Source organism: Serinus canaria, chromosome 4 (assembly GCF_022539315.1).
Source record: "Serinus canaria isolate serCan28SL12 chromosome 4, serCan2020, whole genome shotgun sequence".
Classification (NCBI taxonomy): domain Eukaryota; kingdom Metazoa; phylum Chordata; class Aves; order Passeriformes; family Fringillidae; genus Serinus; species Serinus canaria.
Genome location: NC_066317.1, coordinates 42,760,317 through 42,772,893, shown reverse-complemented (window position 1 = coordinate 42,772,893; position 12,577 = coordinate 42,760,317). Strand labels below are relative to the sequence as shown.

At 34.4% G+C, this 12,577-nt stretch overlaps 1 protein-coding gene across 1 annotated transcript in view; it reads left to right on the top strand.

Annotated features, from left to right (window-relative positions):
* Nucleotides 1-12,577, top strand: part of TUSC3 (tumor suppressor candidate 3) — a 107,152-nt gene that overhangs the window by 79,735 nt on the left and 14,840 nt on the right. The window contains exon 7 of the mRNA XM_018926425.3: nt 5,709-5,772. Coding sequence (XP_018781970.2) covers nt 5,709-5,772 — 64 coding nt within the window. The remainder of the gene's footprint in view (nt 1-5,708; nt 5,773-12,577) is intronic.

The window sequence follows — 12,577 nt, the reverse complement described above, 5'->3', positions numbered from 1 at the left end:
TATATCAAATGCATGTTCTCGGCAAAATTGGTGGTCTTTAATTAAAATATGCCATTCCAAAGGCTCAATCATAATTAAGTAATCCATGGCTTTCTGTAATGTTCCTTTCTCTGATGAATTTCACCCTGAATGTTAATGTAGTGAAAGAAGACAGATTAATAGTGCCTATCCTAATGGTGTGGAATTCATAACTCTCTCTTTGGGGCAGTTAACTGCTCTGTTGCTTCATTGCTTTCTACATATGATAGCTTGAACTTGGCCTGTTGTCTCCTTCAGGGCACAGTCTCCATCTAGAGATTTCTTCAACATACAATCCAAATTCAGTTCATCATTTTCAAGAATAGTTATGTGCAAAATTGTCTGCTTTTGATCAGTTTTCAGTACACTTTCTAATTAGATGTGTGTCATATCTCGTAAACTCAGGATGAGTTATTTCTCAGTTATCCCAAATTATACTTTGTGAAGTAGCCTTGTATTTTAGGCTATTACTAAACCCAGCTCAGTTTAATCAGCTCCCTTCACCCTAGTATCTTTCCTCTGCATACTAATGGAAAATAAACATTGTGATGTTTGTTTTAAGAAAGCACCTGAAATCATGTTTTAATTTTGGGTAGTCCAAAATTCTTCTTGCCTTAGGAATTAGCACATGACTTGTAGAGGCCTTATTTCTCCTTACTTTGTTTCTGGTTTATTTACACTGCTTTGACAGAAAGGAAGAAAAGCACAGATTATACTTAAGTGTATTACTGAACCATGACAACTGTCACTCTTGAAGGGAAATCACAAACATATGCTGCATTTAGGGAAATTTTAAAAGGATATTACATTGCTGTTATCCTTGAGTATCCTGGTGTGGGATTTTAAATATATTTATGTATATATGAGTGTGTGTACCATCTGCAGTTCAATAACACTAAATATTTAATGAGTTTATGAGTAGTAGATAAACATTTAACACAGTTTTGTAAAAATATGCATGCATTGAACAATTGTTTGTCACTGTCAAAGAAAATAACCTGATTTAGGGATATGATTATTCCAGTTCCAAATTCAAATAGCTTTTTTGAAATAAGACCTGATATGGGAGAATGTTGGAGTTTGAAAAGGACTGGTTGTTTAAAGTGTGAGTTACTCAATTCCTCTATTAGTCCTACCACCATGACATTTGCTGTTGTCTGTTGTGTGGCAGTGCTAATTGTGTAGTAGTCCAGTTTTCTGCTCAAGCTATGGTTGCCTCTCTTCTGATAGATTTTATCTTTGCATCTTACCTGGTCCTCCCTAAGCTGCCTTTAAAATTAAAGAGAAAAGCTGAGTTTATTAATGAATTTGTTTAAAGCACTTGCCTAAAGCATTTGCAGCCAGATAGACTTCACAGAGTTTTCAAATATTAAGTGGGTTCAGTGTCAAAAAGCAGAAAACTTAGCAAAACCAGAAATTGTACTTCTCAGTGTTTTAATGGTTTGTAGCTTCAAATAAAATTTCATTAGAATGTCATTCAGCAGTTTTCTTATAGAAGGAAAGAAGTAGTATGAAAATAAAGAAACCTCACATGTGATTTAGTTAAAGAATTGATAAATAGGTAATCCTTCAATAGTCCTTTAAAAATGTTTCTGCAAGTACATTTCTATTTTAGGCAAATGTGAGTCACAGAGGGACATCAATTTCAAAACTTGATGAGTCAGTGGCCATTGCAGTGTACAGAACTGGTGTGTGGGGGTACATTTACATAAATATGTATCAAGACACATATAATCCATTCTTCAAGAGGCCTCAAAGTATCATTATATGTCTGTAGCGATGGACACAAAGCCAAATGCAATAAAGTTCTCCCCATTTGCTCTTCAAGAAAAGCTGTTTGCCATAATTTTTTACATTAAATATTATTCTTCTGTCTTTTGAAAACTTCTACTCTTTTTTTTTTTTGTCTTAAAAAGTAGGGTCTGAAGGTTCACTGAGTAAAAAACACACCCTGCAATTCTTTTGGGAAATGGTTAATATCCATTCCTCATAAGAAATTGAATGAGGCACTGTCATAAACTCATGTGATTCACAATACGTTGTCAAATACAAATTATTTTGGTTAATCTTCATCCTTGTTATTTTCTGTACTTCCCAAGCATTGCTCCAGTTGGCCCATAGCTACAGAGGAGATGTGCCATGCTACTGTCTTGAGTACAGGGAGAAAAATGTCTCAGGGAAGCAATTTGAGGACTCTGTTGATCTCACAGATCTATTGCTAGGTAACTTTTAAGAATAATCTACCTAAAAGCATTTGTAATAGAACAATAGTTGGTAGTTAAAATGATGGTTTCTCTTTTTTTTTTTTTTTGAAGGCAATACTGTACAGTAAACATTTGCCTTATTTAATACTTGAACAGCGTGGCTTTCAGTTAGTTCTTTCAATTACTTCAATTAGTCCTTTCAATTACTTCTACTCTCTGTTGAGCTGAGGTCTCCTGACCTCTCAAAGATGAAACTTGGCTTTTGTGTTCAAGGCAGCCACTGCCGTTGCTTTTTTTCATTTCTGTCCCCTCTCTGGAAATGTAACAATTGTCTCCTACTAGTTTTTTGATATACACATAAGATTTCCAGAACATCCACTGTCTTGCAAGCAAGGCTGTGCCTTTAGCATTTCACATTTAAAGAAATAGAGTTAGAACATGGGTCTCTATGAGACATGTAGCCAGACATTAATATTCTAGGTTTTTTGGTCAGGTTTTTTGTTTCAGATTTTTGTTTGTTTTGTTCAAGTATCACATTTGGAATGCAGTATCTAGTTCATGGGGTTTTTTTCTTTATACTGAGTATCAGATGGCAGCTATGACTCTTACCTTTCACTTAATTAATACTGATAATGAATATATCTTTATTTTCATTATTTTGTTTCCCGACGTCTTTTATCTTTTGCAAGCCTGTTCGAATTCTCATATAAATATGCATATTTTGCATCAGGTAATAAAACTAATTTCTCTGTTAATTTAACCAACAGGCAGGGAAAGATATTCTGCTCTAAATTTTTTGTTGGTATTAGGATTTCACAGTGATTAACAATGAATCAGAAGAGAAGGCTCTGGGGACACCTTATTGCAGACTTTCAGTACTTAAAGGGATCTTGTAAGAATGATGGGGACAGATGTTTTAGACCTGTTGCAATAGGACAAAGGGTAATAGTTTTAAACTAAAAGAGGGTAGATTTAGACAAGATACAAGGAAGAAATTTTTATCATGAGGGTGGTGAGACACTGGCATAGGTTTCCCAGAGAGGTGATGGGTTCAAAGTCAGGTTGGACAAGAGAAACCTAATCTAGTTTATGGTTCTACTCACTGTAAAGGGGTTGAACCAGTTGACCTCTAAAGTTCTCTTCCAACACAGACCATTCTTTGATTCTGTTATTCTAATGAGAGATTTCAGAGAATGTCTTTCCAACAGCTGAATCCTTATATTATTGTGATACCAAGCCTGCTAGTGCATTACATTAAATCACTATACCACTTCAGTAACATTCAAAACCTTGCCATAAAGTTTTTTAAATCAGAATTTCTTCCAATACTTCTTCTTTTTAAAACCAGAATGTGATTTTAAAATCAGCAACCATCTAATTAATTTTTGAAGCATTTAGTATTTTTTGTGGTGGTTCAGCTTTTCATTAAAAGTGGTTTACATGGACAGTATTGAAGACTGGGTTTCCTGCAAACTCTGATCATCCTTAAATGAAAACTTTTTAGATAATTAAGATCCTTAAGATAATTTTTTAGTCAATTTTTCAAATGTGAATAGCAACTGAAAAATCATGTTTGAAATTTTCAGAGTTGAGAGCATATTTGCTGGCATTTTTAAAACCAACATTACTGTACAGGTTTGACAGCTACATGGTTATGAACTGTCCTATTTCATCAATAAAATTCTTTGTAGTTTTTTTTCTTCCCAAGTGAAACCAGAAGTCACACCAGCTGGAGTGATATTTTTAAATAAATTAGGGGCAATGAAGACCAGCACGTAAAATGTGATTCCTCCCCAGCATGGAACAGGTTTTTGTCGTCTGAAGCAGCAGCACTTTCTGGAAGTGACTCTCTTCATTCCTGTTAGGAGAAAAAGTAAAAAATATAATGTCAAAATAATGAAAGAAGGTCACTATTCACAGGACAATGGTCACAACTGAATCAGAATATACAGTCTATCAAGCATTTTAACTTAGTCCTTAATTTTTATTAATGTAAAGTATTCTTATTTCCTTCCTTTCTGTTATGTACATGTGAGCATGAATAGATGTTTGTGTGTGGGTGTACATGTAGCCTTTCTGAAATTTGTAAGAAGTCATGCAGAAAAAAAAATCAAGAGCTACAGTTTGGCCCATTGTCATATCAGACTTCAATGAGATATTCTTATGAGATCAGTGATTTTTATCTTCTTAAAGAAAGAGCGAAAAAGAAAATATAAGTGCATGAAGATCTTGCCTGGTTTAGGCAATAAATCTTATTATGCTCATTCAAATAACCAATTCAAACCTGGTTTAGGTTTGGATTGGTTATTTGAATGAGCATAATATGATTGAATTTTGAAAACAATAGATAACAGCCTACTGAGATACATATAAATTACATGATCTGACACTGCATCTAGCATTTAACTAGTGTGGGTGAAGGCATTCTTTTGGATGCTGAAGCATCCCATTATTTCAAATCTCAGTTTTTCTGAATCTTGACAAGGATGCTACTAAGCCAGAATTATTCAGAATAAACTTAATTAAATCACCACATGTAAGTTAAATAAACAAACAAACCCCTGCATTAGACTGAGGGCAAAAAGTTTTCTGTTTCTTTACTTTACTAGTGTGCATTTTTCTTTCCATTTGGTTAGGGTGAAAATTTTATCTATGCCTAAGAATAATATATATAAATAATACTCTCAAAACATGGATATATTTAATTTCACATAGTATGACAAACTGTACTCAGTGTTTGTAATTGATACAGGAGAGGAAGACAGAGATTCTCCCTCATTTGTGCCTGTTGACAGTCCTTCAGATTTTTGCTTCCTTCATTGCTGTCACAGATAGTTAAAAATAAACACTAACAGCTTTTCACTAATATTCTACAGGTTCTAAAAATAAATGTTCAATGGGAGCCCATTAACAATAGTTATTTGGGATAGAGGGCAGTAGACTGTGTTAGACTTAGTTTTAGTATAAACATTTATTTTACAGTATTTTCATATAAATAAGATGGTTAATGCATTAGGAACTTTGATGGGCACAATTGTACCTTAATTGAGAACAACAAAATAGACTTTGTATGAAGAAACTTCATTCAGTCTGAGAAAGGCTAAAGTGGAATGATTGAAGACAGGCTTCAGTTTTCACTTTTGTAAAAACCATGCTGTGGCATGCCCTTGATTTCATCATCTCCCTTCTAAAAAATTCTATCACTTGAGCAAATAAATGCATTTTCTTTATTCCACATAGCAGCACTGTGAAAAAGAGCCCAGCATAATGCTTTCCTGTTTGAAACATTACATTTACTCTGCATATGTGTTTTGCCTAAATTTTTAATATTCATTTTTACTAAACCTATATACATAAACTGTGCTATTATTTTCTAGCTGTTGCTACCTGCATTTTTCTGCAAAACAGGTTTTATTCTCCCATATCTGGTTGTGCTATTTTCAATGGATTTCTTAAAGAGGAATGTTTTTCATTTTTATTTTACAGAGTTACATACATGGAAGCAGCCAGGCTCAGTTTGTGGCAGAGTCGCATATTATTCTTCTGCTGAGTATCCTTCAAACTGGTGACAAATAGTAAAAAAACAGTATGAGGTACAGTGTGCTGTTAAATAACATTGCTCTGGCAGTGAATATCATTGAACATATAAGCAGGTATTGTATTTTGGCTTACTTATCATGTGTTGAAATAAATATTCATTGTTATTTCTATTTACTGCCAAGTAACATTGGCATTGCTTTTCACCTATGTGCACCTTGTTATCTCCTTTGTTAGTCCTGTGCCTGGTTTCTATTCTTAATTTTTTTTTTTTCAGTGTTACCCTTCCAGTTAAAAATACAATGTAAAAATAGCTTTATTTCTTTTTACTTACAAGAAAGGCGTACAGAAGTTTACCAAATGTGCATGAAGATGATTTGTCCTCCAACAGTCCTTGGATTTTTTTTCCCCTCCCCCACCTAATATAAACCATTTACTACTGCTTCTTGAAACTAATAACTCAATCACTTTTGCTCTGACATCACCTTCTCACAGAAAGACTTTGAGACCTGCTTTTACTCTTTCAGTCTTAATGAGTCAGAGAAAATTAAGTTGGGGTTTTCGGGGGAGGGCTGGGGTTGGGTTTTTTTTTTTGAAAGTTTTAATAAACTGTAAAAAAACTTCTATTCTCTCTGGAGTTTTAAAACCCTGATTCTTACTATCTTTCTTCATTGAATAAGAACTCTAATCACCATTACCCATTTTTAAAGTTCAGTAGTTCCATCATAAATACCTTTCTCTAAGGGGAACAAGCAAAAGAAAATAATATTTCCCCATCTGCAGTAATAGATGGATCCCAGGTTTATGATCATGGCTACTCTTTTGCTCTCTCTCTGAAGTAATGTTGCCTTGGAACCTGCCCTTCCCCTAACTTCCCTGTCTACCTTCATCTTTGGCATTTCCTATCCCAAGACAATACCCTCATAATACCTTCATTACATTAATTTGCCTGGCATCTATTTTGCTACCTGTGAAACCTTATATGCTTAATAAATAGCAATTAGTGATTTAGTTTCAAAGTTATGATCATATTTTGCAGAGCAAATATAATATTTGCAATTGGACTGGAATGCTGTTTCCAGTTCTGAATCTCTCAGTACAAGATTGTTGCAGACTTAAATTGAGCTAGTCCAGCAAAGAGCCACAAAGATCATTAGGGGATTATCCTGTGAGAAAAGGCTGAGGAAGCTGGAACTATTACAACTTGAAGACTCTCAGGGCGATCTCTTCAGTGTCCAAAGATACCTGGTTGGAGGACATGAAGAGGAAGGAGACAGACTTTTTCAGTAGTGCCCTTTGAGAGAACAAGAGGCAGTGGACTAAAACTGAAAACCAGGAAAGTCAGCCTGAAGACAAGAAGATGCATCTTACATTGAGGGTGTGCAAGCATGGAAGCAGGTTACCCAGAGGGGCTACAGAGCTTCCATCTGTGTAGAGTTTCCACCTGAAAACTGCCCAGTCAAAGTTAGGGATAATTACTTTTAATGCTACATTTTTTGAAAAGTACACAGAGACAGCTATTGCATTTCATATGAGAAGTTTCTTGTTTATTAGATAGAGTATGCATCTTACTGGTATCATCTTTATCCTTTCCTTTGTAGAGCTGCCATTTAGGATGTCACAGTTTTCTGCTTTTCCTGAACTTCCACAATTTAAACAAATCTGTTATCTAAAACAATCCCATTGACTTCTTGAGAAAAGTAGGCCCCCAAACCAGAGAATATTAAAAATAAAAAAAATTAATTAATTAAAAATTTTGTTGATGACATATTTTCTCTGACTCTGGCATGAAAGTGATATCTTTTTGTTGGCAGATACTGTCTTTATACCAGGAGGTTGGCTGGCTACATTATACTGCTCTCTGAAAGAATCCCTTCAGTGATGTTGTTCATTGCCACTTGCAGAAAGAATTCTCTAAGGTTTCATTTCATGGCTCAATACTGTCGAGATGAGTTTTTGGTCTCACACACATTTCACAATGAAATCTTTCACACAAAATCTTGACAGAGTTTAACAGTTACTCATGAGAATTAATATTCCTTTATTTTTTCCATGTTGTTAGTAATTATGAGCTGCTCAATTGCCTTTTCATTATTTTTTTATTCAGAAAATGTTGTTAGAAAATGTGGGAAATAGAAAAAAAATATGCCAGATTAATTTTATCCTCTGAAAGATGCATTGAATTTTAAACCAGGACATTACTATTCTGGTAATGTACATGCTTCATTTGGTTGCTTCTTTTTACTTTGTAGTAGTAAGCTTGTCACTTCTTGCTAGATGTTGAAATGCAATGTTTTATTTCTCTATAAAGTGAATTTTGAATACCTCAAATGAAAAAATATGAATTTCCTTTGCATTTCTGTATTTTGTTTTAGATAGTGATCTTACCCCATCTTTTAGATGATTTCTATATAAAGATCTGGTTTTCCCTGCTGTAGCTACATAATTAGGACTTGGGTAAGAAGGACTTGTGAAGATGTCAGATACAGTTTAAGTCGTTTCATAAAGCAAAATTAAATTCAGTAAAATCTATACAAAGTTACTGATTATCTACCAGGTATATATACACATACTGTGTACTCACCAAGGATTGGTAATAGGGGTGAATTTCATTAGCACTAGGGTTGGGCTGATCCTGGCTGGACAGGGGCCTGCCAAAGCCACTCAGTCACTTTTCAGCTGGTCAGGGGAAAGAAAATGTACCAAAAGGCTCGTGGGTCAAGATAAGGACAGGGAGACACTCAGAGAGATTAACTGAAGTTACTACCAATCAAATCAGAGAAGGGTAATGAGAAATAAAAAACAAATCTTAAAACACTTTGCCCCCACCCTCCCTTCCTCCTAGGCTTAACTTTACTCCTGATTTATCAACCCAGTCTCCCACAGTGGTGCGAAGGGATGGAGAATGGAAGTTCATCCCAATTGTCTCTACCTCTCTTTCTTCCTCAGGATGAGGACTCATCACACTATTCCCTTATTTCCTCCTATGGGAGAAAGTTCTTAATGAACTTAATGAACTCCATGTCTTCATGAACATGTAGCAGAGAACAGTGAAAAGACATGGTTAGATATCTGAGAATCATTAAGGTTGGGAAAGACCTCGAAGATATCATGATGCTTATATTATACACTTCTGTGACTTCCAGGCTATTACTTGGAGCAGTCTGTGTTATGCTGACCAGAGGACTCTTACTAAATTTTGTTCTTTGGCTCCCTTTTCTCTTGTATTGGAGAGTTAACTTCAGGACATAATTATGGAAATCATAAAGTGTTGGTTGAAAGGGATCTCGGAAGACTATATACTGCAGTCTTCCTGTTAATGAAGGATTCTCACTGACACTGGAGCTTGTCTTTCTTGGTGTTGTCCGGTGCAATTTTTTCAGAACTTCACAGATGAAGATCACGTAATCTCTCTGGGCAGTTTCAGATGTGAAGCTGGTTTTCATCCAGTCTGAACCTTCTCACCCGCAGTTCATGGTGCATTCTGGTATGAATTACAATCTTGTCTGACATAACATTTGGCTTCCCTTTGGATTTCTTTTGCCAGCCTTATAGATTTGGTGGAAGAGCTTTAGTGAAGCTTGCATTAAAAAATGAAGAGAACACTCTATGGAAAAGAAGTATGTGATCCATTGTGTTTTAGCTTTTTATTGCCTAGGAAAAAAACAAAAGCCAAGGTTTGCTTTTATTCATACCACATTATACATCATTGATCACCCTAAATAGGTTTAAAAAATTCCAAAGGAAAATATTTTATCAATGTTTCCAGAAATAAAGTAATATGGAATAAGAGTTAGGTATAAATTTAGTTTGAGGGTATATCCATAAAAATATTTCAGTCTGCTTTCAGTTTTCTTTGAAATTGGCCAATTTTTATGTCCTCCCCAGAAACAACAAGTCCTTGTTATCATATGCAGCTGAGAAGGAACTTTTATGTAATATATATCCCCACATCATCTTGATAATCAGTGCTTCAAGCAACTGGGTTCAATTTACACACATAATACATTGGAAGAGATTGTAGAATTATTTCAGTATGGAGACTTTCAGATGAAGTAGAAAATTTATCAAAAGTCATTACATAAATAGAAGTATAACTGCTGTAGAATAAATATGGCAGACGACACAAAGAAAACTTACTTAAATAACAGCATGGAATAGGTTTTTTTAAAGGTTTTTTTTTAATATAAATTATATAAAAGCAGTAACGTATGTGGAGCTGTGAACATGGTGGGCTTTGTGCAGTCTGTAATTCAAGGTTTTGCTCTTGAAGAGTTCAAGTATCTGTAAGGACCCTAGGACTACATAGTTTACACAGAGCAGTAACTTAGTTCACAGTCACAATCCCGGTAAGGCAGTCTAATTGTGTGCTAGATATCCAATTCTACCATGCAAAAAGAGCACATATCTAAACGCATTTTGATTTAGGAATAAAGTTTAGCATCTTCTCAAGTTATCATCAGTTTGCATGCACATGTATTAGTGTAGCAATTACTTTAAGAACATAGAGAAAAATCATGCAAAAGAAAATAACCAAATGGAATAAATGATTCAGGGATTTTTGAGCCAGATCAACTATAAAGAATGTTATAGATTCTAGTAATCAGGTAATAAATTCTTAGTTCTTTTTAATCTTTTTTAATTAATTATGGGATAATATTCTACAGTAATAAATTTTCAGTGTAAACTTCATGTAGTATGCAGAATTTATTCCTTTAGGATGTTTTAGCCTATTATTTGCACAATAAATGCAGTGTATAACTTTAGTATATAAGTCATGGGAAGTAGTCCATTCTCTCTCTTTTTTTCCCTTCTCTTTGGAGCTCTATAGAGTTCATCAACGATACTTGTCTTTTCTTCTTTCCAAGTTGAAAAATTCTCTTTCCCCATGAAGATGATGTTCCAGGCCTGTGGTGTCTGTTCTTGCAGTGTTCTTCTGACAGAAATTGGGTCATAGATAAGAGGAGTGAGTTAGCAGAAATGATCAGGTATTAATAAAATTTTTTAAAATGCTGAGTAGGCTGACATTCTTGGAGAGACAAGAAAGAGAAACTAAAGACAAAGGCATTGAAGTACTGTTGCTAGAGTCATTAAGAAGACATAAAGGCAAAAGAGAGATAACTTTGGAATGAAGAGCTGTCATTGCCTAAGAGAAATGACATGCAGTAAACTGCCCAATCAGTATTACTGTTGTAATTAATTACAGTTGAATACAGATAGTGTATATGGCTGTTATATCCAAAAAGGCATTGAAGTGTGCAGCTGTAAATATTGCTCTGGGTGTCAAGATACAGCAAGGAAGATAAGGAATAATAATGGTGGATAAGCTGTGTTGAAGTTAAAAGATTTCTTAAATTCTTTTATTCCTCTTTTTTGTAGACACTATTCGATATTTCTAATGAATTTTCATCAAGTTTTTGTCATTCCCCAGAGAAATAAAACTGTTTTGAATGTAATATATTGTAGTTTTTTCCCTTTTGTGGTAACAGTGGATCCTTACTTTAAGGAGTAAATTTAAAAGTAAATGTTTTTATTATCAAATGATTTTCAGTTATTAAACAAACTATTTACTTATATACTTATATATTTATATAATGTAGCTCCTATACAGGAGATATTTTCACCAAAACCCCTTGTTATAGGAATTAGCAGTTATGATTAACCTGGTATGTTTTCTCATTATTACTATTAAACTTAGCATTGATGCTGATTAAACACATGCACCTGAGTAAAAATGTAAATGTCTTTTTAGTTTCCTAATTTGAATCCCCAGGCAAAGTTTAATGGGACACCTGAATAGGTGGATAGAAGATATTGATTGAAAGGGAAAAGGACAAAGATTTTTGGTGGCATTAAAATGACACCTATTATGAAGGAGATTTCCTGTCCTACAGAGGAAATTTAAATTAAGTGTATTAAGTGCCTCTGTGGTATGAAGAAACTTTTCCATAAGATGAATGTAAAGAGATTACTTTCTGTATGTAGAGTCATTGAGCATAAGAATCTGAAATTTTGAGTCATAAGTCAGTAGAATAATACTCACTTAGCTCTCAGTAGTAAGATTCTGTCACTTGTGCATCAATATGCATAACTAGTTGTGTGTTCCCCAGAGATTATGTGGTAAAGTGAATGAGGATGGCAACTAAAGCAGTGAGACAGGATTATTGTATTCTTGATCTTAAGGATAAGAAAGAAAGAAAGAAGTCCATGGTGGATAAAGTTAGGACTAAAAACACAACATTATAGCATATTAAAGCATGCTTCCTAATTAACTTTGGAAATCAACATCCAAAGCTGCAGAACATCCTGTACATTTTCTGTTATTTACTTGCATTAGCCGTCAGTACTGCCGCTTAACCTTGTAACTTATTTTGATTCTACTGGAAGCTGTCTGATTCCTCCTAAATGTAAGGAAGCATAAAGAGATCATAGGTAGCATAAAACTGTCTTGATTTTTCTAGCTAAGTCTTCTACTGCTTGACCTTACAGCAATTCATAACATGACCCTTTAGAAAAGACATTAAGGTTCCTTAAATGAGAGCGAGATATGCAGAGACCTTAAATTTACAGTTGGGCATTTGTTAACACAACATGAAACATAATTCATAACCTTTCATCAGCTAATTGCAGTACTCTGGAATTGGTGAACTACCTTCACATATGGTGTTTGTCCTCTGCATGAATTTACCAACTCTAAATTTCAGTGATTTTCAACCATTTTCAGTTTCTGGTTAAAATTTTCCAGAAATGGAAGTGCAGACCCCTGCAAAACTAATTTAGCTGTCAGCTGCTCTGGCAATTGGCCCATTTTTATTTGT